The sequence below is a fragment of the Plodia interpunctella genome, chromosome 10 (assembly GCF_027563975.2).
Source record: "Plodia interpunctella isolate USDA-ARS_2022_Savannah chromosome 10, ilPloInte3.2, whole genome shotgun sequence".
NCBI classification, from domain to species: domain Eukaryota; kingdom Metazoa; phylum Arthropoda; class Insecta; order Lepidoptera; family Pyralidae; genus Plodia; species Plodia interpunctella.
In genome coordinates this window covers 9896718-9924680 of record NC_071303.1, presented here as the reverse complement: position 1 = coordinate 9924680, position 27963 = coordinate 9896718, and the positions used below count along the sequence as shown (strand labels likewise).

General features: G+C 35.7%; 1 protein-coding gene across 2 annotated transcripts in view; it reads right to left on the bottom strand.

The window, feature by feature from the left end:
* Nucleotides 1-27963, bottom strand: part of LOC128672826 (uncharacterized protein) — a 92508-nt gene that overhangs the window by 7032 nt on the left and 57513 nt on the right. For both annotated transcript variants that reach the window (XM_053750254.1, XM_053750255.1), the window contains 3 exons: nucleotides 16339-16501; nucleotides 8096-8226; nucleotides 1951-2148 (listed from right to left, as the gene is read on the bottom strand). In XM_053750254.1, coding sequence (XP_053606229.1) covers nucleotides 1951-2148; nucleotides 8096-8226; nucleotides 16339-16501 — 492 coding nt within the window. The remainder of the gene's footprint in view (nucleotides 1-1950; nucleotides 2149-8095; nucleotides 8227-16338; nucleotides 16502-27963) is intronic.

Sequence of the window (27963 nt, the reverse complement as noted above, 5' to 3'; positions counted from 1 at the left end):
AATTTAGATCACTACCTTAACTGGAACAAACATATACATTCAATCAAAGCTAAACTAACATCTTTAACCGGTACTTTGCGTGGAGTAACAAATTGTCTTCCACAGAAAATAAAATATCTAATTTATAACTCCCTAGTAAAACCGCATATAGACTATTTGATCGAGATCTGGGGTACAGCAAACAAAACTAATTTAAAAACAATACAAGTAGCTCAAAATAAACTTATAAAATGTCTTTTTAATTATGACTTCAAAACACCTACTGTTAATATATACAAAAATACAAAAATAATGACAATAAGGCAAACATACTTTTACTACACATGCTTGTTAATATATAAAATTATAAATAACCATGTCCACACACTAATATCTTTCCGTAGAAAAAGTGAAATACAAAAAATTAAACTACGCAGCGCAAACCATTTAATACTACGCACCCCAAGAACAAACTATGGAAAATTTAACATTCAGTATGAAGGTGCAAAAATGTATAACAACCTACCAAAAGAGATAAAAGACGTAAAATCAGTAGGCATTTTTAAAAGAAAACTAAAAAAATACATACATGATTTTTATAATTAATAAACTTACATGGCATATTCTTGCAAAAGTATATATATAGTTACATTTAAAAAAAAAAAAAAAAACGAAACCTTTAAATCAAACAAAATTTAATATCACAAAAAAAAAAAAAAAAAACAAACTAAATTCATGCGTCATCTATGACACATCTAGAACAAAGTAATCTGTGTGTTGCCGGGCGCGATCGCATGCAGTCGATGACGAAGGCGACGTCACTCCGTAGATCTACCCTACTAATATTTATATTTATTATTCTTTGCTTTGTGTCGAGGCTATTAGTTTTAAATATTTATTTTGTATAAAAAAGCATGCCCATACTTATGTAAATATTGTCTTCTCAGTAAGTGATTTATTTTATGTAAATCTTATGAGAATAAAGTTATTCTAAACCTAAATTTTTAATTAAATAGTTATTTCTCACAAGCTACAAACTACTAACATTTCGGAACGACCACTGCTGAGAAGAAATGCCGAAAGAAACTCATTTGAACAGTGTTCCCTGTCATGCCAGCCAGAAGGTCTTACCATTATTGTTTCTTACAATTTTTTTTCTAATAACATATCAAAGTACATAATGTATATTGTCAAAAAGTATATCAAAACAGGTTATGATTGTCATCCGAGTGCTGATAAAAATATATATATTTTTATCTATTATGTCTATATATTTATATTATTTTTATATAACACAATTCATTACACAAAAATATATGAGAAACGAACTGCAGCGAACCAATCATATTGTGTTGACGTTGCGTCACAATGGCGCAATGTGATTGGTGCGCTGCGTCTCACTTCGAGTCTACTCGATGTTGGGAGGTAAATATTAGGTCCTTACATATGAAATTGGCGTTTGGTATAGGAGGAACAAAAAGTCGAATATTTTTAAATATAATATATTAATTAAACACGCTATATATAGAATGGTAATGACTAGTTATATACATAATTTATTATCAAGGAAAAATAAATACACTTCATAATATAAAATGCAAAACGCGATTATAACTCATAATTAATTGGTTCCGAAGGATATCGATCCTCGAATTCTTATGCCAGCTACGCACTATCGCATAACTCAGACAAACACAAAAACAATACAAGCCACACAGATGATTCACAATACTGTGGATAGATGGCGCTGTGGACGAATCACGGTCCAACTGACAAGTCTAGAACGCGCAAGTGAAGTTCAAGATCGGATTCATAAATTCAACAACACACCAGATCATCGCTTGTACATCAGAATATTTGTATTTGACGGGAACAAAAGGTCGTGGCCAGTATCAAGATACTGGATTCCTCTGATTATTACTGGATTCCTCTTAAATTCGCTCGCGCAACAGTCTACATTGTTATACTCACGTCGAGCGAGGCGAGGCAGTACCAGCAGAACACGTGTTTGCAACGCTTGCACATCATCTGCGCGCAGCCCTCGTCCTTCTCGATGGGCACGCGGCACATCGGGCACAGCTTGATCAGCTCGGAGGACGGCAGCAGCGGCGCGCCCAGGCCCGACGAGGAGGATGCGGCGGCCGCTTCGCACGTAAGCCCGCCGTGCCACTAAAGGTAAAATAAAACATTTTTAAAATCCACATTTCCATATCAGCGAAAGTTTGTTTAATATAACTTCATTGTACATAACAAAATACATAAAAACTATACATTGAAAAGAAAACTTAAAGTCAGTCTGTCTGTCTTGCTTTCACGGCTATACTGCTGGGCCGATTTTGATGAAATTTAGCACAGAGATATAATTTAATTTCATGAGTAACCTAGCGAAGTCACAGTCGGCTGTTAGTAACACTAAAAATAATTCACAAGGCAGTAAAGAGAACATTTTTTTATATTATAATTAGTGTTTACTCCGAAGCGGGGTATAGCGCAAAAAAATATGCAAATGTTACAGAAACTTTGCATTTTTTCATTGCGACGATAAATAAAACAGGTACATTCTAATTATAGCGGTTCTCACTGGCGAAACCTGTTCTTTGCAACACGATAACATAATTGGGCAAACTTGAGTCAAATTACTTATCTAGATATAAATAAACATACACAAGTGTGTATTCGTGGCAGCCTATATAATCTGTGGTAGAAATGGTAACGCTCCATTGATCCATGAATCCATTGCGTTAAAACATAACGATAAAACCTGGACAGGCTATTTAAAAAAATCACAGCAGGACCATACAGTGCCCAGACATATCGACGTTATATTTCGACGTTCGTATGAATCAGTCGATCGTGAATTTGTATTGCACTGAGCTAATATTATTTGGGGACTAATTGTCATTCTGTCAAGAAAATGTTTTATATAGAGATGTAGGAATAAGATATCGCTTATATTAATTTAATTACTACTTAACACAAGTATTCAATTTAATTTTAACGACCACTCCGGCGAAATGGTCTCCTCGTCCGCTATCTGAAGGCCCTAGGTTCGAATACCAGCGCGAGCAAATATTTATTTATTTCTTTATTTTACTAATGCGGTATTGGGTGTATTGTGCTCGTTTATTTGTGTCGATACAAGCTTAGTGTAGGCCGTTGAGTGTTCCATTAATTTATTTAAAAACAATGTTTAATAGGGACCCTTTGATGCTCGGTGCCCTGGGCTGTAGCCTAAAAAGCATAACTGGGTGAATTACACGACTGTTTGAACGCGGCGTGTAGCGTTTCGTTAGTGTTGCACATTTTTTAAAATTGAACATTTATATAATTAACATTGTAGCAGTACTTTACTTATTTATAACATAAGATAATTAAATTATTACTGTGTATGGTACAATTTAATAAACACTAATGGCAGCCCACGGCGGCGTTCAAAACGCTCGTGAAATTCACCCAACTACACACAAACGCGCCTGTGAATCACCGGCAGATTTCAGTAAACACAAGTCAAACAGATATATTTCCGAGGCGTGGGCACAGGAGTAAGGAGTGGGCGTGAAGTACTGTATAGCTACACTAGCCCGATTGCTTTGGCAATTGATATGTCACGTGTGGGAGGTATAAGGGCTACCTACAGTATTAAAAGCTCTCATAAATAAAATAAATATCAAATACATAAATATAATCTATACTATTCTATACTATTATTATAAAGAGGTAAGCGTTTGTGAGTTTGTATGTTTGAGACGGGTAATCTTCGAAACTACTGAACCGACTTCAAAATTTCTTTCATAATTAGAAAGGTCCATTATCCGAGATTGCTATAGGCTATGTTTTATCTCAAAATTCCCACGGGAGCGAATCCCCGGGCAACATCTAGTAAATAATAAAGGAAGAAACACCCCGACTCCGACGTTGCTGGCATCTTCATCCGCTAGAAAAGATTATATTAAGGGTGAATTTCACGAGCGATTTGAACGCCGCCGTGGGCTATCATTAGTGTTTATTAAATTGTACCATACACAGTAATCAATTTAATTATCTTATGTTATAAATAAGTAAAGTACTGGTACACAATATAAATTTTATGAAAGTTTTATTTTAAAAAATTATTCTTTATTTAAAAAAAAATGTGCGACACTAATGAAACGCTACACGCCGCATTCAAACGGTCGTGAAATTCACCTATGATGGAAACCTTCATAGGAGGCTGAACACACATTTTTCAAATACATATAGCTAGGAACATTCTAGATTAAAATATCTTTCAAATAAAACAAACTAGATCAAAATCGGTCCAGCCGTTTGGTTGCTACGATGACACGGACAGACATACAGATACACAGACACGTCTAACTTATAACTCCTACTGTAGTCAAAGGTTAAAAAGGCACAAAGGCTAAACTTTAATCTGAACGCTACCCGACTGCCATTTAAATAGTTTTATAATAGCAATTTCGTAAATTCTCCAAGTTTCTCAATCTATACTATAAAAGTTAAATGCTAACTGCACTTTTGCAAGTTGGATGCCATCCAAATTAATTGTTCGAAGCTGCTATTTATACGTACAGGTACAGGACTGCCAATACTTTTCGCCGAATTACAAGAAGGTGTTTACAAAAACATACGTTTATTTATACTTTATTGCACAAAATAAAATTTGTGAAAGTAGGTACAATTACTCCTTTTCTTGCACCAATATACGATTATAATCTAACTTGTCGATCGCGCAGAATCGAGATACAATAGATAAACTAACGTTTGACCCTCATTGGGAATGCTGATGTTGCACTGCGTGGTAGTTAGTTGTAGTCCCTAAGTCACCTCGTACGACATCCACGGGTGCACGAGTACACGTATACAGTATTCGGCCTAATTTCCAAACAATTTACTTCATCGAAAACATAAAAAACTATTAGAACATTTATTCAAAAGTGTATAAGTAACTTTTAGCCCGTAGCGCGGTGGGACGAAATGGCACAGTCAGGTCCATTGTGGTCGAAACGACCTACTTCAGTGAGAGTGGCATGAAATGATAGATAAGGGCGCTTTTAATAAAATGTTTTGTTGTAAATCTGTTTAGAAATCTAGCTCTGTTCTGATTCTTATGATATATGTAAGGATTGTATCTTCTATGGGATGGAAATCGAGCTTCACACGGGCGAAATTTGAAAGGTAGATATTAAAAGAGACCAAAATTAAAGGTAAATTTCCTTCCTCATTAATAATTTATTATAAACTGGAAATGGACGAATTGAAGTCCGCCTTGTGCTTTTCGTGTTATTTTTTTTATTTGCAAGTATCTCTCTTTTGGCAACAAAGTATCGTTTTTATTGTATCATATTATCAAATTGATTTGAGCATTATTGTACAAAATATAAGCAGTGATCGCACAAAAAAGAAAAATAAATTACAATATATAAAGGAATAACAATAACATCAAACAAAATGGAATAAAAAGAAAAACAGGCTTTTTAAATTAGAAACGGAGTGCGTTTGACTTCTATCTAGTCTGATGTGAAGCAGAGGTGAGGTCTAAGATAATATCATATTTTTGAAAGAAGAACACTGTCCCGGAAAGACAGGGGCGCGGGTTCAATTCCCGCTCGATTCCAGAATTGTTTCATCTCATTATTATTTTCAAAAATAAGTTAAAAAGCGTGTGTGACATCTATAACAATACATTTAAGATAATATCAGCTGAAATAAGAGTTAGAAAAAAATATCAATTGAAAAAATAATATAGCATTCACACAGTCAACCTTGGGGTCACCTATAGAACTTTATTTATGAAAGACAGCATTATTTTGCGAATTCAAAAGTCATATTTGAAGTCTTTTGTGCCATTTCAAGCATAGTTGACCGCTCCCATTGTGCACCTGGCCCAGTTCTCCCCGCCCGCAGCGAAACTTGCAAATAGGGGTAACTCCACAGACATGTATCGAAATAGATAACGCTTCTTCGTCTTCTTCTTCTTCATAGTCGTATTCCTCCCTTCAAACACACAACAACTTTCTTGGCACTATTTATGGAGTGATTTCTCATTGTCTTCTCCATTTCACACACAAGTTAATTCATTACACCACCACTGCTTCTTCGGCTAACTCTAATCAACTTTCTGCCGCCAAATAGAAGTGCTTGTATTGTTGTATTTCGGTTTGAAGGGTGAGATAGGCAGTGAGATTACAGGACAGTACCCTGTAATCTCACTGCCTCTCAGGGTACAGGGTACAGATCATGAAGTAGGCAACGCGCATGATACTCCTAGTGTTGCAGGCGTTGATATACCACTATTAAAAGGTGGGCCGCATGCCTGTTTGGTAGTATAAAAAAACTGCAGGGGAACCAAGCAAATTTTAAATTCCTACTATGACGTCATTAGAATGTTTTAGTGGTAACTATCTGTGTGCGCAAACCGAATCAAAGTCGCCGCGACGCCAGCAACAATTTGGCATATTTCAAACACTCGTATGACGTCACACAGGTACCTATGTACTATGTACACAATTATCTGTAGAATAACTTCACGGTGGAATTTTATTGAATTTCCGATTGCGACTTCTGTTCTATTAAATTCCTTTGAATAGTAATCGTTCTTCAATAATTAACGACAAATTACTATAATATGTACCACGCTTTAATTACAACAAAAAGGATTTACACAAGCAAGACAGGCGATTTTGTAATTATTACATTTGACATTAACTTAACATTTCACACAAGTTTATAGACAAAAATATTTATTTATTGAATAATCGACAGGCAGCTTCAGTAGCTGATGTGTCTATATCAAGCAGCGCTGAAAGTTTCTAGATATTTCACTATAAAAAGTAACATCACTGATATTGTTTACACAACTTTATATTGATTCAGATTTTATACAACAGTGACACATTGTTCACTTCTATCCACTTGTCAAGTCTATTTTTAAAAGGGTTTACTGATGGTGCAGAAACAACTTCCTCTGGTGGTAATTAAAGTTATATGCTGGTAGAGGTAAAAAATCATGTCTGAGAGACAAGGTCCCTTTTTATCGCATAATTTATTTGTTCCCTTTCTTTGGCATACCAATTTTATTTCCATTAAATTGTTTGTTTGTTACATTTAAACACTTTATCTGCTCAATAAATCTTCTTGAAATTTCTCACGGAGAAGGACATATGCTACATTTCATTCCGGCAAAAAATCCTGTTCTCGTGTGAAATTCACGCGGGCGAAGTTGCGTTTTTTATCATAACAAAGTCTTAAAGGAATGCAGCTAGTGGGGCTCGCGTTATGAAGCAAAATGTTGGTTTTTTACTCATCGGCACCCTGAGGAATAAAAGAATTCCTTTGCAAATTCTATGAGGTATTGTGAACGAAGGATTCCTTGGAGCCAGGGTAAATACCACATTCTTATGTTTCACTTATGCCCGCTACTTCGCCTGTGTAATATTTAGAGTTCTGCAAAAAACCATGGAGATTTTTGGGACTAAACAAATCTTATGTACTTCATCCGCACGTCATTATGCAACAAACGTAATGACGATTAGCCGAATTAAAACGAGAATGCGAAACGAAGTAATATAAAACCTCACATAATTTACTATATTGGTCGGAAAGATACACGGGCAGACTGATAGGTTCAGTATTCGCGTTTCAACCCTAAAAACGGGATATAATCAGAAATTTTCTCTTTAGGTATTTCGAGTCAAGTATAAACGAGAACAAATAATTTTCTACGCGTATTATTTCGGTAAATATTAGCAATTTTGTTCCGGCTATTCTATTCCCAAAGACCCGTACACACAAAATGTCGACATTTCCACTCGGCCGACAATAATTCCCAGGATTTAACGCTTTCCACCTCTCCATTGTTTCTATGAAAGCGGCAACACAATGCGACCTTCGGCAGAAAACGGCGCGTGGAAACTATGGGTTATATAGATACTACTTATAGAAAAACTTGATATCTACATACGTACTTCGTTCGTATTACCATAAAGTTGTATCCTTTCTCTCTCTGCGACATATATAAATGTATATGTTACGAGTTAATATCCCATAATACAAGTCTCAAACTAACGTTGGAGTTAACACGATCTATGTGATTTACATTTTCCACTTCTTCACTCACCTCCTGATTGCACTGTGAGCAGAAGTCGTGCCTGCAGGTGGGGCAGTGGGCTGGGCTGGCCGCGTTCACGGTCACCACTGTGTCGCAGCCCACACGGGGACAGAAGGCACGACCAGAGTCCATCGCCACTTCTGTAAAAGGAAGATAATTATATCAGAAATCGTTCAGGTGATTCGCCATGAAACGCTTCTTTTGGAGTCGTTTTGGTTTTTAATTATTACGTGAAACCATTTAGCGTGTGGTCCCGTCCTAGAATAGGACTACATATGCTTCTGTGACAAATTCAAATTATTTATTAATTACTGGCTGATGCCTGCGACTTCGTTAGCGTTGTCGAACAATTTTTGGTAAGGAGTCCAAACTATTAGAGAAATTCATTTATGCCAAAAATTGACTTGAAACTAAGTCTACTGCCGACTTCCAAAGCGCAGGTGAGGAAGAAACGGCACAACAAAACTTCACCGCTGCCTTTCTTGAAAGACGTCATACCTAGCCTTGGCAGCTGTAGGCAACATAAACATTCCCAAAGAGGTGTTGACGTCAGGGCAAACGGACGGATGTAAAATCACAGCCTAATTTACAAAATCTTTAGGTTTGTTATTACGCAAACTCGGGTTTCGTGACGTCACAGGCACACGAAGATGGGGGAGTGAGGCTCAGGTGTGATGTGAAGGAGGATTAGGATATACAATAGGACGATATGTGAAATAACAACGTAGTTATTAATACCATAATCCTACTAATATTGCAAAGGCGAACGTGAGAATGTATGTGCACGTATGTTCAACTCTTATTCACGCAAAATCTATACTTTGTTGTCTATAAATCTAATTAGTATGAAATTTGGTGCACAGGTAGAATATAATCTGGAATAACGCATAGGGTACATTTTATCCCGATATTCCCACGGAACGAAGACCCCCGGGCGCAGGTAGTACTCAATAATATAATAAAAAAATAATTTCTGGCAACAAAGGACCCATTTGTTTATTAGTACACTCAAGTGCAAACTCTCCGCTAATACCGCGTCTCCGCTAATAGAAGTTCATGCTGATGTGCTGTTGACTGTACATATGGTAATACATTAAAAACAATACCAGCGGCCACAACTACTTTAGCTATACACAAGCTGCGCTTGAGCTGCAAGATAGTTCATATACTTTTTTCTCCCCTATCGAGATCAACGCTCGGCCGTGACTTCGTGTGTATCCAAGCATGTCTGTGTTAGGGCTGGTGGTGTCTTGTTTTCTGAGCCTGATTTTGACGGAGCTATAGGGCTGTCACAGATACATTATTTATTTTTATGGGCTTGACATTGAAATTGTTAATTATATTGTTTTTTTACCAAAAAATATAGCTTGCAATTTAAATTATACCATTCGAAACTGAACTTCGGTCTTTTTTCTCGCTTTTCTCTATTTACTTAATCTTATCTATGTATCGTATAAAGGCATCTGAAATGACGTTGGTATATTATATATGTAGGTATATTTATACAATTTTTATACGTCGAACTAGCTTTTGTTCGCTGATAAGCTCGCGTGAATTTGCCACGGATATGAATATTTTTCCGGGATAAAAGTAGGTACCCTATCTTCTCCGTACTTCAAACTACATATATGGAAAATTTCATGAAAATTGGGCAAGCTGACAAAGCGTGAAGAGGTAACAAGAAACAAAGAAACAGACTTACATTCGCATTTATAATATTAGTTATGATTGAAGTCTTCGTCGAAATTCGGTAGGACGTAATAAAAATATCTCTAAAGTAATATTTTCCTTCCCACGCCACGCTATTTAGATACCGACATTGCCCTGAATGCAGAAAAAAATACATAAATAAAGGCCCTAAGCTTTTTAAATCCCCTAGCGAGGCACAGGCTAAATATATCCGTAACAGAATCGAGTCAGCTTTGAATCGATTCTGCTCATCAGAACCTACATTGCATCTGACCTAGTTTTAAAAGGTCATATATTTCATCTGCCAGGCTTTCCCTAGATGTAATTAAATATATAGCTGCATTTTATGAATTTATTAATTCACGCAACATTTTCTCTGTTTACGGAAGACCCCAGACTGGGTTATCTTGCAAGTCCCTCCTAGATTTTTTAAGAGATATGATCTCGTCAAAAATATATTAACTAGTTGTTCGCCGCGAACTTAGACCTCGCGAACATAATACATTTTTGATGAGTTTTTCCAAAATTGTGAATATTTCAAAAACGACTATTGACAGATCCTACATATCTTATAAATTTCATCAAAATCGAACAAACGGTTCGTAAGTTATCGCGTTACAAACATACATACATACATACATACATACATACATACATACATACATACATACATACATACATACATACATACATACATACATACATACATACATACATACATACATACATACATACATACATATATACATACATACATACAAACAAACATTCATACATACAAACATACATACATACACACACACACACATGCATACATGTAGACAATTATTAATACGTTAATAAAAATGTAGCAATAGCAAAAGTATGTCATCGCATGAAGACTACGAATTAGCATCGCCTTGGCAAAATTAGTATTTTCATATCAATACGGATTAACGGAACTAACTGGTGGAATTGCTGATATCCCAGGACAGCGGCGATCATTTACCATCAGATTACCCTCTAGCTTGCCTGCATATATAAAAAAAACAGTGGCGGAAATAGGTGTGTAAGCCACAGGACATCACCATAGTTTTCCACAAACAATGCTCTGAGAGAGCCAATCGAATGGAAAGTTATGGCCAGCACAAACGGTCCACGCTCTATTTGCCAGTTCCATTGAGGAATCAACGCTGTTCATTTTGGATTTTATTCAGTGGAAGTAATGGCTACTATCTGTGAAGTGAAAGCATTAAGTAGAATTTTTAGGGAATATCTACCAAAATCAAAACATTAATTTATTTATAATACACAATTTCTAAAAGTTCACCATTGAGTCATACAGATAATGCTCTATGGGTGCAAAAAAGGACAACAGTTTTGTTATAAAACTTTTTAGTTTTGTATAGCTTTTAACTAATGAAAAAGAATACTAAGACACTTCAAAAATAAACTCTGTCATAACAAACATTTTAATTTCTTTTAATATCTTAATATTCGCTATCAGTACGAAGAGCTCTAGAATTTAAAGGAATTTAAGCAGATGTATTTTTGTTGTCACTATTGCTGTGTATTTTGTAAAGATTTTGTGGTTTTCTTTCGAATAAACTCGGAGTCTGAGACTAAACAAAAAGGACTCGAAGATGTCATCTGGAGATCAGTCAAATGGATCAAGTCTACGTACTCTCGCGGGGATCACTCCACTGAAAGGGCGAGATGGATATACGATTTGGAAATTCCGAATGAGTATGTATTTAAAACATGAAAATCTGTGGAATTGTATAAGCGGTTATCCAGAAGGTGACAGTACTCCAATAAATGTGAAAGAAAGAGATGATGAGATCACTTTGGCCAAGATATGCTTGACTTTGGATGGCCCAGCCATCACAAACGTCAGGAAATGTAAGAGTGCCCAAGAAGCATGGAGTGCTTTAGCAGCTGCTTACGAGGATAAATCCTTGGGACGTAGGTTAGCATTTGAGCGGAAGTTGTACAGGTACAATTTAAGCGATTTTGATTGTATGGAAATGTACATAAATGCCGTGATGTCTACTTGTCAGGATTCAGCAGATATAGGCAAAGAGGTTGAGGATACATCTTTAGCAGCGATATTACTAAGAGGTTTGACAGCCAGATATGACCCTCTAGTAATGACACTTCAAAAATAAACTCTGTCATACAAACATTTTAATTTCTTTTAATATCTTAATAAGTTTTGAATGATGTGCTATACACGAAATGCACTCACGAATATCCATTACAATCATACAATAAATCAAAACCTATTGACATGAAATTACACATGCTACAGTCACCCTATGGACCCTATGCTTAGGTAGTAAGAACATATTTGCAATAAACTTGTAGGTCCGACGGTACACGAAGGTGTCAACGGTTATAATTATCAAACAATTGATTTTAATTAGTATAAAACATAATAAATTTGTATCATCTTTTAACATGACAGCAAAAGTCTTACAATACGAGTTGACAAGAACACAACAGATAGACATGATTTCTAAGCTTGGCTACTTGACTATAGGTAAACAAAATTAATACATAAAAGTATTTCCAAAAATCGTGACTAATATTATAAATGCGAAAGGAAGTTTGTTTGTTAACTCTTAATCAATCTTCTTCTAATTAAGAATGAAATGAATGCTCTTTGCTTCAAATTTGTATGGAGAAGGACATAACTATATAAACAAATTTCGGCGTGCGAAGCCGCGGACAACAGCTAGTTTCTGAATAAATGAATTGACTATAATAGTAGTTGTTCGCCGCGAACTTAGACCTCGCGAACACAATATTTTTTTTACACTACTACTTAACTGATATTGATGCCCCGCGAACTTAAAAAATCGATTGACAATTCCTACATACCTAAATAAATAAATAAATAAATATATTAGGACAAATCACACAGATTGAGCTAGACCCAAAGTAAGTTCGAGACTTGTGTTATGGGATACTAACTCAACGATACTATATTTTATAACAAATACATATATAGATAAACATCCAAGACCCGGGACAGTCAGAAAAAGATCATTTTCCATCATGACCCGACCGGGGATCGAACCCGGGACCTCTCGGTTCAGTGGCAAGAACTTTACCACTGCGCCACCGAGGTCGTCAATCTTTTCAATCTCATCAAAAATCAGACCAACGGTTCGAATATAATCGCGTTACAAACATGTTGATTTGCAGACCTCGCTCGTTTCGCTCGCTCGATCAATCACTAAAAGTCAGCGTATATTTGAGACACCAAGACTGAGAACCACAATACAATACAAGTTAGCACCTACATACTAGAACATAATCTAGATCTAGTGCATGAAATGACATGGACCGTAGCATTAGGGAAACAGACCGAATGATACAATTACGTGATCACGCCAAATCACAATTTTCTGAACCACTGAAGATTCCCATAATTGTTTTTAAATCGGCTTCCAAACATTACAGATTGTTTAGAATTAGATGTTGCTATGTCCAGTTATCATGTCATCCGCCTGTGATCATAGTCCCCGGTTTGAATCCTGTTCGTGGCCAATGAGTATGTATATAGGTATACAAACTCATTGGCTCATGTATGATAGTTTTCGACCATTAATTTCGAAGGAAGAAGAGTAAGGAGAGCACACTGATTGATGATTCATCAGATGTGTGAAATGGAGAAGGCGATGGAGAACCATTCATTTAATAATGGCATTCCACGTAATGGCCATCACAAATCTTGATCATGAGGAATACGACTATAAGAATTTGCAGTTTTCAAAGAGAGTTAAACCATGAAACTCCACGTTGGATCAAGACTCCAGAGCAACAAAACAAGTCGGACGACCTGCAACTACATGCGCCAACGCTTCGCAGCGGAGGAAGAAACCAGAAAACGTTCAGACAAGAGAGAAACCTGTAATGAAAATGCGAATGACATAACCAAATTTGCAGGGCATGCATATATGACGACAGAAAAGCCATCCTTCTCTGTAAAAAAGAGATACCTATACTCGAGAGTGGGCGGAAAGAGACTAAACTTACAGTGATTGGTCTAAAAACAGATCGTATGATGGGTCTAAAATCAGTCAATCTATCATTGGTTGTAGAAACTACACAAAAAACCAGAACGTCTAAAAATAAACATTTTCGAACCAAAACTATTAAAAAATTACCATAATACAACAATCATTTAACGAATTTCCAGCCACAACACAAAGCTCAATACACTTATGACTGGCTGTAGCGTGAAGTGAGTTTAATATAATAATTTCTTTAAAAACCTAACAAAACCTTTATTTGTACTAGAATATTCGTTCATTTAATGAAACAGGAAATTTGCTTTTTCTTTATAGATAGACATCCAACAGAAATAGAAGGAGCCTCATAAAATTTCAATTAATAACTAAAAGTGGATGTGAGCATATAAAAATAAAAAATTTATATGCCCTCTCTCTCTTTATTAATTTTCATCTATCGCAGCAAGAATATCTCCAATCTCCAAATCAACTTGGGGCAAAAATATTTTTTTGTATGTATGTTTGTATTTATTTATTGTAACGCGATAACTTTCCTACCGTTGATCTGATTTTGATGAAATTTAAAAGGTATGTAAGATCTGTCAATAGAATTTTGAAGTTCGTGGGGCATCTAAATCGATTAAGTCGTTTTTGAAATATTCACAATTTTGTATTCGCCTATTTTGTGTTCGCGAGGTCTAAACTCGCGGCGAACGACTAGTATTAGAGAATTTTGAATAAATGACTCTTTTAAAACCTGAAGTTCAAATGTCCTTCTAATATTATAGGTAATTTTAACGACAAATGGACAACACAGAATAACGTTTAATGAAAAAAAAAACACACACATAAAAGGAAAAATACAACATTCCAACATAAAAATATACACAAGTATGATAATGTTGCGTTTAAAGACTTATTTACACATTCACATCAATAGTGACTCATCACTGAATAAAAGTTATATAATTTACTAAAGCTTGTTGTTGCTAAAATTCGGGTTTCTAGGCTTCACAGCCACGAATGACATTCCGCATACACACAGATGAACAAGAGATACAACGAACACTTCATTCTCGTAATGCAATCACGTAAGTACATCCAACATTGTCACTATACTAAGAAGACTACATTACACATTCCAAGTGCACATTTTACGATCAATCTTTCAAATGTTACTACACCGGACCAACCATTACAATTGTCAGGCAACATTGAACTTTATAAGCATCGCAATAAGGTGTTTAATCTCCGTATCTTTTGTGATTCAGAGCGTGACGGTGCAAGACCGTCTGAACAAGCATGCGGTTTGAAATTATGTTTTTGTTTACATCTCCACTGCTACTATCAAGATGCAATTTTAATGCTTTCTCTAGTTACAAAGTAACTGAAATTAAAGTGTTACAATATAGATAGTATCGAAAATCGCCACAGCCTAGAAAACATCGCACTGGAACTTTTACTTCTTCCGACAAAGTTTTGAGATGCTCTTTGGTAGGGTGCTTCTGACTCAATTCGCCCAAATGAAACGTGAATTATGGATTTCCTATTTTAATTTGGGTCCGTTCTCCTAATCATGTTTCTCCAGAGCTGGCGGTTGGAAGTCAATATCGTATCATATCAGTCTCTCGAGTTCTGCTCTACTGCCATAATGCTTACAAATCGCTCGTCACTCTCCTGAAACTCACGATGGTAATGGCTGCAAACAAATGTAGCGGCCGTCCCGCCTTCGCTTCCATAAATACACCTAAACCTTCCCCTTGAATCACACCATCTATTAAATGACCCGCATCAAAATCAGTTGAGTAGTTTTAAAGATCTAAGCATAAATACATAATAGTTAGCGAGAGGCAATTTACAGACTATGTAGTGATGATTCTGATTGAAAATCAATCCAATAAAAACACAATATGTTAGAAAACAAAAGGGATCCCTCGATTCAATTTGTTTGCTTTTCCATCTGAACCCAACGAATAATGCGACAATATCCTGACTTTCGGTAAATTTATTTTTAGTGAAATATTTGTTTGGTCGAACGAAACGGCTTATTTCTATTGTTTATAATGCAAATATTTTTGTTCGGTATGTGTTAACGTGCACCAGAGGTCACATATTTGAGTGAGGTGAATAACTTATTGATTCGGCTATTCGGCACGATCTTGTATTTTTAAACTGCTCATCAAAACAATTTTATACAAAGATTATTAAATATTTTACGCTGTTTAGGGCCTGTTTCGCCGCTTGTTGATTATATGACTAATTATTGACATGATTTAATTGATGACAAATACAATAACTACTAGGATAAATTTGAGGTACACGATAAAATATCTTCTATATAACTAACTGACTTTGTTTGAGAGTCAGAGCGGCAATGCCGCATGCATAGTTTGCAAGTTAAAGAAAAGCTTCAAAAAAAAAAAAGGTTGCACTCCGGGAGTGCCGGCAGAAGTGAAAACTTGAATATTTTAACGTTGTGTATAACATTTGTTACCCATCACAAAAAGTGCACAACGCCGCTAAAGAAGTTTTCACTTCAAAAAAGAAGTCTAATGTCGCACTCACCGTGGTTGAGCCGAAACTTTTTGTGCTTCTCCATGACACTAGGCTCGAGAAGCGCCGATATTTCGTCCAATGAGAGCGCAGCGCCGACACGACATCTCGCGTCCGGACAGGACACCTCGTACGCGCCGTTGCACACTTCAAACTCCACGTAGGCCGCCATGCACTGTAACAATGTGAGAATGATTTTTTGAATGAGAAATTAATGTAATATTCTACAACATGATTTTCTAATTCAACTTTTACACGAAGCTTTTACTGCTAACGATACAAAAAACGCGCCTTTGTTAATAATGACTTTAGTGTGCATTTACTGATATTCCAGTAGGATCTGTTACGTCTGTTATCCTCGCAATAATTCGCCAAACCTTTCAGAAATGACGGGCAGTCTTTCTTCATTTTCAAATGCAAAGAGGACACTAGTTGTGTGTGTTGTTTCGTGTCGCTGGAAGTTGGCGATTTTTCTTTAGTCCCATCGTAACAAACACAGCAGCATCAAAAGCGAGTCGAAGAATGGCCGTTAGAAAAAGCCCTAGGATTTACGCCAAGTCCTACGTTTTTTTTTATAAAGTTAAATTAATCAATAAACGTGTCAGAGACTGTTTAGTTAGAACTGATTTTGTAAATAATAATGAGAAACAAAAAGTTATTTCATCTCATTATAATAAACAACATTGTTTTAAAACAAAAATTATGTATTACATGTATAAATAATAAAACCATTTTAATATTTAGATCTGTGTTACTGCAACGACTTGCAATTGAGAGTGACACAACTCTTGTTAATAACAAAACAAATGATGCAAGTTAGGCCAATCAAAATGATCTAGCATTTGTCCTAAGATAGGTAATAAAACGATTACCACCTAATACTACTTCAGCATACCCTAATATTAGAATGTCTGATGAAACAGTAGTAGAAAGTTTATTAGATACCACTAGAGCTATAAAAGTTATATACAGAAAATGTCGTAGAGTGGTTATAAAAGTTTATTTCGTCCAGAATTCGCCAGAACTTTTCAAATAGTTTCCTTATATATTATTTAGAAAAATTTCTGCAAGCAATTTCATGAAAGGCAAATAATGAAATGGATATAAATAAATAAATATATTAGGACAAATCACACAGATTAAGCTAGCCCCTAAGTAAGTTCGAGATTTGTGTTATGGGATACTAACTCAACGGTACTATATTTTATAACAAATAATTATATAGATAAACATTCAAGATCAACATCCAAGATTTTTCTATCATGACACGACCGGAGATCGAACCCGGGACCTCTCGGTTCAGAGGCAAGCACTTTACCACTTCGCCACTGAAGTTGTCAATATAGTATAGGATATATAGTAAAACAGTTTCAATTAAACAATAATAATGACGGGTAAACTAGATTAGCCTAGGGCCTTGATGCCGGACAAAAACTTGATAAATTCCGGACAACGAAAGTCGGGGGGTATGCCCCGGACACATTAACCCAGCAAAGCTAAGATATGTTCGGCTGTGATCTTACCATTACTAGGCTGTTGGTTATTAATAACCAAGTGTATTATATCCATTGTTCGTTTTGTACGTACGTGGATGTCACAGGAACACACAGAGTCCGGTACTTAATTTAAAAATGTATTTGAAATCTTCAAATCGATCCAGCAAACCGTACGACCCGGCTAGTTTAATTAAATTTCTCTTATTGCTCTATTATTAGAGTTTATACCCAGGCTTGCGTGTTTTACCATAATCATAGTTAATGACCCACTTCACAAAGGGTAAGTACAGTAATATGATACGGCATTTGGTGCAAATATGGGTAGGGCCACACTCATAGTTCAAACTTCCTACGATTTTGTGGTGGTATAAATTTTTTGTTCGTGCGTTTTTAGAAAGCTTGTCATTTTAGGACACGCGTATTTTTTATTGATACTTTTTTAACAATATAGTGATAGAAGACGGTTTCAGACGGTGAATAAGTTTTTCCTTATATTTTCTACTGTTTTTAAACAAAACCAGATAAATATTATCAACATCGTTCAAGCAAACAATAATGCATTGATGAAAATGGTTTTCCATTGTTTTGCATGTTTTATCTAAATTACCACAATTTTCTTGCCATTAGGTCTATTTCTAAAGACACGTGGTTCTGTTTAATGTTCATTTCCTATATAAGAGTTATGCTCGTGTCGGTGTGCATGGAATGAAACACACGCTACGACTTTATTATGTTAATGGAGCGGTTTTACTATTTACCTTCTCCGTTTCACACACTGGCTGTATGCAGCAGCTATTCGTGGAGGTGAGGTATTTAGGCTTATTGGTGGAAGTGATAGGCGGTAGTTTACAGCTACCAAGAATTGCTAAAATGTCAAGGTTTTAGAGCCCTTTCCCTTGATTGACGTTTACATTCAGCTGGCGCAGTTTTTTCTTTCGATTCCATACCAGCATTGAAGTATATATTTCTTGATAAATAATAACTCCGTCGTAACGTGCGTGCTTTCTCAAAACGTGTCAGCCATTTTGGCACGCGATATTTTCTGTGCCCTGCACGCTAGGGTTAAGAATAAGATATATATTTAATCCATAATAATAGTAATCAAGCATTTCATGCGATATTAATTCAATACAATAAGTGGTCAATCGAAACTATAAATAAGGACTAGAACACATAATGCTAGTTCATTATGTGTCGTGTCATTAAGAAAAATTAATTAGATTTTTAATCTGTTTCAAATCTGAATGGGTCTTAAAACTTGTTTTTTTTAATACAGCATCATAATTAGAACAGCCATAGGTGCATATTTCATTACCTACGCAAATCACATCGATACGTACTATATCGATGTGATTTGCGTAGGTGATCGAAGGTCAATTTATCTCGTATGACATCCCGCTGTAAAATATTTTCTTTGAAAAATGAATAGGCTATAGGCACTGGGTCAAGTTCGAGAAGTGCTGGCTTGATGTAGTTAAGGATGATACGCGTGCCTATGGTCTGACTTGGGATGCCAACGACCGTGCGAAGTGGAGAAGGAAATGTAGGGAAGCGGACTCTGGACAACGACCCTCTGCGGCTCAGGAAATAAACAGGGGATAACGCTCAGATAAGAAAGAGTATTGAATAAGCAAATACAAGTATAATTTAGGATTGGTATTCGTCGTATATGTTAGCGGTCCTCACTTGATCATGATAATCTGTCAGCATTTGGGGGAGCAGGATATTGCCAATATCACAAGATTATGTAGATTCAAGTTCTCTCTCAACTCTCATATGACACGTATGAAATAAACTATCCACTATAATAAATCTTAAGATATTTTTTCGCTTTGTTCGAATGGGATCACAATTTACGTTTAATCAATCTGGACACCAGTCGGATTGGATAAAAATATGTATATGAAGATTCATGAAACACATGTAAAAAAACTTGAGTAAAAGGTATTCTATTAGTGATTTGCAAAAATAGCAGATTTGGCGAAAACGTAACCGTATCGAAAATTTTGTAAAAATCATGGAAAACTAGCTTTTGCCGGCGGCTTCGCTTACTTCGCGACTAATAGTTCCTTTTACGTACTCACTGTTGTTTTGACAATTTACTCCCGAAGGTTTACATACAATACTATAAATCAAAATCAAATCATTTATTCAGAAATTAGGCCATCACAGGTCTAATTTCTGAATAAATGATTTCACTTTATATTTTCACGTCATATTCTAAATTAAATGATATTTACCAAAGCTACAAACTACTAGCATTACGGAACGACAACTGCTGAGAAGAGAATAAAGGTATACATGTATATATAGTATAACTAAATTGAAATAATGACATGAAAAAAATTAGTTAATACACAAAAGCTTTAAATTTAGTTAATACACAAGTGACAAATACAGTGACAAAAAAAATAGGGAATTGCAACGTCCCGGAAGAAATCGACGACCTTCTCGGTACATTGTCAATTCACTTCGCCCTTGCAGACAGCTATTTCAAAAGATACACGACCTATACGCGGAGGCGGACGTTGTGAACTTGCGGGTTTAAGAAGACCTCGACACTCGGATATTAAATACAAATTTAATGCCTTTGTGTTCTGTTTATTTACAAATGCAAATTAAACAAAGTGCAGATGGGTAGGTACACATTGTTAATTGACAGCTTTTGAAAAAAAAAAAAAACTTATAACACCCCTCTTTTTGCGTCGGGCGTTCAAAAGGAAGTTTTTTGCGCGTCACGTACACCGATTATTTTCACCTACGCTTTAGACGTCGTCAGTATACTAATATACTTCGTTTCTAGATTTTTTTTTTGACGACAAGTGATACATATCATGGACAAGTCCTATAAATAATTTTGAATTTGAATTCGGTAGATCAATGTTCTAATTTTGTCAACCGATCGGGAATCAACCTGTTCTTAATATGCCAACTTTTATGCCTCCAATTTATAGTTTGTAACGTCAACCCTTCGTAAATTTTACGTTGACGATTAAATAAAAAAACAAACATGTATTTAGATGAAAAAGCATTCGAATAAATGCGAAATTTTAGGAGCAAATTTTATACATCAGAAGGGACCATAAACAGCAAAGTTATCTTTATATCGCCTTAAAGCGTCTGAATCGCATTTATCCGTAGTAATAAAAAAAAATTGGTGCGAATAAGTGGCTATACTTCTGCTATCTAGATATTTTGTGACGATAAAAGAAAAGCATTTTTAAATCGTATTTTTGCAATGAGTCAGTAATGGAAAGCGGGTTGTATTACAGCTGCAAGACCAAATTAAATTGCACGTCACTCCATATCATTAATGCCGATAAGTAAATCGTTCGTGGTTCATCAATTCAATGCTTCTAAATGTTTAGGTTTTCTTTCTTTACAAACCCGTAACTCTCCTTCATCCCTCTTCTCTACCTAACAAGGTGAATAAACAAATTTATTTGCTAGACAAATTTAAAAAACCCCGACTTTAAATATTCATTTCGCTACAACTTTAGAACGGCTGAACCGATTTTAATCAAACATATCTAAGAACCACCGCATAAAAAATTGCTATCAAATAAAAAAACCCGCATCCAAATCAGTTCATCCGTTGATGAGCTACGGTGCCACGTACACAGACAGACAGATACACTTAGCGGTCAAACTTAAAACACACATGTTTTCGCGTCGGGGATTAAAAACGAGGGAAGAAATTTAAAAATCAAAACGATAAAAAATGGCATAACGATATAAGCCCTTCATTAGCTATTTTTAGAATAACTTCCTGTACGACAGGTCAGACTTGCTCATTAAGTATAATAACTTTGATCTAAATCAGGCCGTACAATATAATGCCTAATTGACCGCGAGCAAATAGAACGTGCTTATTGAACATAGGCTCTCAGTAAAATTAAGCTTGTGTTATTCTAGAATTTGTTGCATCAGGTGATTCAATTTGTCTATTGTTAAAAAATTCTGACATCTTATTGATTTATGTACACCAGTCACCAGACGATCCTATATCATTTCAAAGTCAGTTTATTCAGAAATTTTGTAAATTCATTTTGAGTTATATAGTATTTGTCAAAAAGCTATAAACTACTACTAATTTTAGATAACAACATGACTGTTCTGCCAAGCCATACGAAAAACATGTGCTTTTATTTAGTCCGCGAACGATAGAGCCGGAAGTTATTGGGGTGACCATTAACTAGACAAGAGATAATTAATGAAATGTTTATGACACAAAGCTCGATTTGTTGACTAATACAAGCGTACAAGTCGCTACCAAATACTTCTAAAACGATATATATATATATATTAACATAGCTAGATCAGAAAATCTCGATTTGTTGACAAATAAAAAACCTACAAGTTATAAAAATATTTCTAAAACGATTAATTTTAACCTGGGTAAGCAAAATTGTACACCAAAGAAGTTATAAACAAAACTTTCGTTTTAAACAGACCTCAATTTGTAAAGAAGGTAAAACATAATTAGTTTCTATAAAATATCCTAATTATAATTGCTCAGATAAATATAAATACTTACTAACGTGAAGGAAAGGTCGCAACGACAATCGAGGCCGGTCTCGAGCCTAAATCACGTAATTTTAGACACGCGAATAGTGAAACATAGTCAACAGCACATAAACCTACTGAAGAGAAGTCCGTAACTACACTTGAAATAAAGGTGTGCTGACTTTACCAGCCTATGAGACCCCAGGTCACGAAAGCGAACTGGATAAATGATTGAAGGTGGCAAGCCGAAGGTGGTAATCAAAAAAGTAATACAAATATTATTTTTGAAATCTAACTTTGTAATCTTTATAGACCATGCACGGATCGAGAAACATAACAAGGAAGAAGAATTTTAATACGGTCTAGCGAAATGTTTGACATATTAATGCAGAACCCAAACCGGCCTGCACCGCATACAATTTTGCAGAGCAACAATTTTCCACAACAATGGGAAAAAAGGAACGTCATTAATAAAATCATCAGTGGTTCTATTGAAAATGTTTTTACCATTCGCTTTAGCTGAGTCTCTGACAAAAGTTAATAGGAAATCAGAAGCAAAATCTTCTTGCCCTTCGAAAACACGGAAGAGCTGGAGAAACTTGTTTTTAGTCCAACCAGAAATGTTACTCGAAGCTCATGAAGATATGTAGTGATGACGTGAATCATCATCATCAAGTGTTCAAATTGAACAATCGTTGTTGACTTTTACTGACCCCTGTAGAGACGATTACATTATTAATTTGACAACTGAATTATGAGAGTGGAATTTCGAGAAACCCCATGCTACATTAATTTTGTTTTCTTGAGATCTTACTTAATGTAATACTTGTAAAATTTATGAATGAAGGATATATTTAAAAAAAGTGAACTATAGTTATACCAGGAAAAAAATATTAACTTAATTTTGATAAAATATGACCAGGGTTGATAAAATTGACAATACTCTTAATACAGAAAGCAATTTATGTGGCCATATACTAGTCTCATTTCATATTATATATATAGCCGTAGCTACTTTAAAAGATAACACAGGATTAGAAGAAGCTGTAACTATAAATAAAAGCGTTTTTATTTTACTTTTATCGGTCTACTCGTCAACCTGCAGTGACTGGATTTTTCTCAAAACGACAAAACTGAATTATACATCACACAGGAAAGCGTAGCAGTAAATACGTAAACACACAATGCAATAAATTCCACTAGTATCGATGTGTCATAGTAAATTACTTCTAAAAACAATCATTTGAAACTTTCTAAGACATGATAATAGATATTATCATCGTCACAAATCGAAGAATCGCAGAACGATATCGTTATCTCTTGATCTTCGAGACGTTTTATAACAATATTATCATTGTGTTCCTTTGATAACATCAGTGATACCATAACTGCAATACCAGCGGTCATTGATTTTAATGTTAATTCACCGGCTGACCTTACGAAAGAACCTCGCAATTATGAGGATTTCCTTATCGAGGAAACTAGTTTAACAAATGGTATCCTTTTTGTGTAATTAAATTAATCACCTTGGCAACAATTTGCCGGCAAAAGCGGTCCTTTTGAATCCTTGCGGGCAGTTGGAGTACCAGGCGTTCAGAAGCGCCGAGGAAGTCGTGCCTTACCGCTATTTGGCCATGCGTAAAACGTGCACTACATAAGGCCAAACGAAGTGCATGACGTAATTTTCAATGTTGTGTGCGCGAGCAGAGCCGGTTGTGCAAGTAGCTAGTATGCATGGGCCGGTCGGTTGCGAATACCAACTCAACTTTATGAACTCCTAGTACTCGCGAACTTTATTCGCGGAGAAGATCGTATTTAATTTAATTTTCAATCATGTTAATTAATATAATTTTATAAACCATTAATTCCGTAGTTTTTATGTTTTTGATAATCAGTTGATAATATAGGAAAACCTTGTACTTAATTAAAATATAAACATAAACACCAAATTTTGTGCAAAAGTTGAATTAGTTACCTAGTTAATTTATTAGGTTTAAATTAAAACGAAGGAAAATATATTTTCTGATGACAGGATATTAATCCATACAAAAAGCTTTAAATCTCGTTTCGGCGTACTTCAAGGCGGTCATCGATCCCGTATGAAAGTCACTTGGCTCAACTTGTTTAATTAAATTTTAGTACTTCAATTTCGGTGTCAACAACTATTTATATTCTTTTTGAAACCACTCTCCGAAATTGGATATCTTATATATATCGCACAAACATTGTTTGTTGTTATGTCTCACGAGCTTTTTATGCTGCCGGGGTTCTGTTCCTTATACTTTTTATACTTGAAAATTCTGTATCTAGCAATCCCTGATTGTGTCGAAACTTAATTTACTTTCGAAATAAATTCTTGTTGTTTTTAAGAGTTATACTTATTCTACATTCAGTATATGTACACACTCAGGATTATATTTTATTCAGTTACTTCGTAACTATCTACTTTTGGCCATGAAATATTTCGCAGAGTCACTATCAAAGCACTCTAATAAGATTCGGCCTTACACTTAGGTATATTATTATAGTCTTAGCAAATAAAACAATTTACGGAGATTACTATGCTTGTGAATTATTGTAAAATGACAATACATATTGTTAGACTAGCTCGCCTAGGGGATTCCCACTTGTATTTTCGGATGAAAATTATCCTATGATCGATTTAAATTACCCTAGGTAACTGTGTACTAAACATCGAATGTAGTTTAATAGAGAAAATAAGATAAAGTTGCAGAAAGGAGAGGAAACATTGTTAGCCACTTTTCAATAATACACGTTGCGTTATTTCATAAGAAGAAGAGGTCCAGAAAGAGAAAGACCGAGAAAGAAAGTGAAAGAGAATGTAGGCGTCGTGTCGTATCAACATCTCAGTAAATCCCAGAACAGAGAAGTGTGGCGAATATTGTACTGACAAGAGCATACTAGATCTTAAAAATAATAATAAGAAGAGCAGGATTACAAAGCAAAACATACTCAATGTGCTTACAAAATACGATTATAATATTCGTATACGGAACGTTAGTTTTTGTTTTAAAACCTCCGGCCTCGGGTGTATTTGCCTAATGGTTCCTAAATCGTCCCAAATGCTTCCTACGGCCGTTTCCGGAGACAATCCTGTAGAGCTGGCTACATTGGCTGCATTGCGGGTCGCAGAGTATATAGGTATTATTTATTTACAGGACTAGTCACGCCCCTCACACGAATATCGAGATAATGTAACCCCCTAATGTGAGTTTATTTTATAAAAAATACACGAGCTTCTATTGTCGTCAGAGTCGTCATTCTTATTGCATTCGAAACATATGACAAAAATCAAGTCAAAACCGTTGAGATATCTCTCTTCTCAAGTACATAAACTCTTCTCCCTAACGATTTATATCTTTAAGGTCATATTTAGCTTCACTTGTATGAAGTCAAATCCCCTCCAGCCACATTTGCAATTGAGATTCACAGATCAGACTTTTCTTCTCATGCTCTTTGCCAAAGATTTTTCTTTTCTTGCAACGTCTGTATTTATTTGTCCAAAGCAACATAATCCTCTGTCATTCAATCGGTGTGGCAGTAATAACGCGGAAATTAATGATATTTATTGCGATAAACATGGTGGTTTACATTTTAAAAAATTTACATTGTATTTGGAAATGTTATTTTCTGTTAACTGTACATTATGCCGGCTATACACTACGGTCAAACAGTACGCTAAATAAAAGCTCGGTTCGGTAAATAAAAACTCTCGTACAAACAGCACAATGTTCGGGCACCTTTCCGAGTTTGGCGATAGGGTATTAGTAACGTAACAGGCTTCGGAACGTGTACGACAAGCTGAACGTGCGACTATGAAGGACTGCTCTGACGCACAGCCTTCTATTTATACACCACATCGCCACTAACTTGATATTGTTGCTTGAACTCTGATTGTTGGATAAACTACATTTACAGTGCTGAAGTAATTTTTGCTTTGCCGAGACAAAGACGACAAGACACATGATCTGTGTCTCCAGTTTTTTACCTCCATTATTAAATCGTCTATGTAAATATAATATCGTATCTGACACAAAATCTATCATCATCATTATCGATCTTTAGTTGCGTAAAAGTATTATGTATATTATAGCGGCCCGTCCCGGCTTCGCTCGTATAAAAGCATAATAAATTATACAACTAAACCTTCGTCGCGAATCACATTATCTATTGATGAAACCCGTACAAAAATCCTATAATCCGATAGATTTTAAGTTTATCGCGTTCATACAGACAGGCGCGACAGGGGCGATTTCATTTTATAATATGTAAATTTTTGAATATCAGTCGTAGAAAATAAGGGAGTTTACCTGGTCAACAGTATCGAACACAATGGCATATTGTGTTCAATCTCATCATAATACTCTAATTCTGATAGACTGTTTATTCGCTACGGTTATAATTAGCACATTTCAGCATAGCTAATTAGAGTACATTCGATAATGTCTGTTTATTGAGCTGAAACAAAAGCCCGCCAACGTGGATGACTCTAGAAAAGAAAGAATCTTACGTTACAATATTGTACAGTTTTAGCATTTTACTGAGATAAATTGTTTTGACGAGTGCTATTAATAGGTACTTGGAGAAAACACAGGGGGAAAAGTAGTTTTCACGCAAAGACAAAACTATAGACAACAGCGTCAATAAAGAAATAAATATATTAGGACTAATCACACAGATTGAGCTAACCCCAAAGTAAGTTCTAGACGTGTGTTATGGGATACTAACTCAACGATACTATATTTTATAACATATATATATATATAGATAAACATCCAAGACCCGGGCCAAACAGAAAAAGATCATTTTTCATCATGACCCGACCAGGGGTCGAACCCGGGACCTCTAGGTTCACAGGCAAGCACTTTACCACTGCGCCACCGAGGTCGTCAGACAACGGCGTAACTAAATGTCAAATAAGTGACATATCCATACTATTTCGGGCCAATCCCATACAAAACAACAAGATAGGCGTTGAAAAACACGATGCGGGATAAAAATTATGAACGCTCTGTTTTATTCCTTCTCGTGAATTTCTAATAGGCGTTTCTCTTTCGGACACTTATCAGAAAGCCGTGAAACAGGCCCTCTTTTACATATTTTAGCTCACAAAGTCGTAACCTTTATGTCCGAGACGTTATTACATGATTAACGAATATTTGTATTCTACATAATTTTTCCGTTCGTACCACGCGCTACGCCACGTGCTGTGGTCGTTTGCAATAATGTATGTTTATCCGGATACATAAATCACGTTAACTCGAGACCGAAGCATTAACACATCGTAATCACTGGCCAACGGACGGATCACATGGACATAATAATTGCCCCCATCCAAGATTTCTGGAGTGGTGCATATTCACGTAATTTTTCCATCTAATACAGACCTACCGTGTTCACATAGTTCAGTCGTGCTCCGTTGCGACGACGCACGACTTGGTAGCTCCGACGTGCTACGTTATTTTCTATACTCGTATGTTTTGAAATCGACGTGCGTTGCCCATGCTTGAAAATTTCATAAAATTTCCAAGTTCTTCTGCGTTGATCCGTCGACGGACGGAACTGAACAATGGGAACACGGTCTAAGTATTCTCCTTCCTAGTAATGATTATGG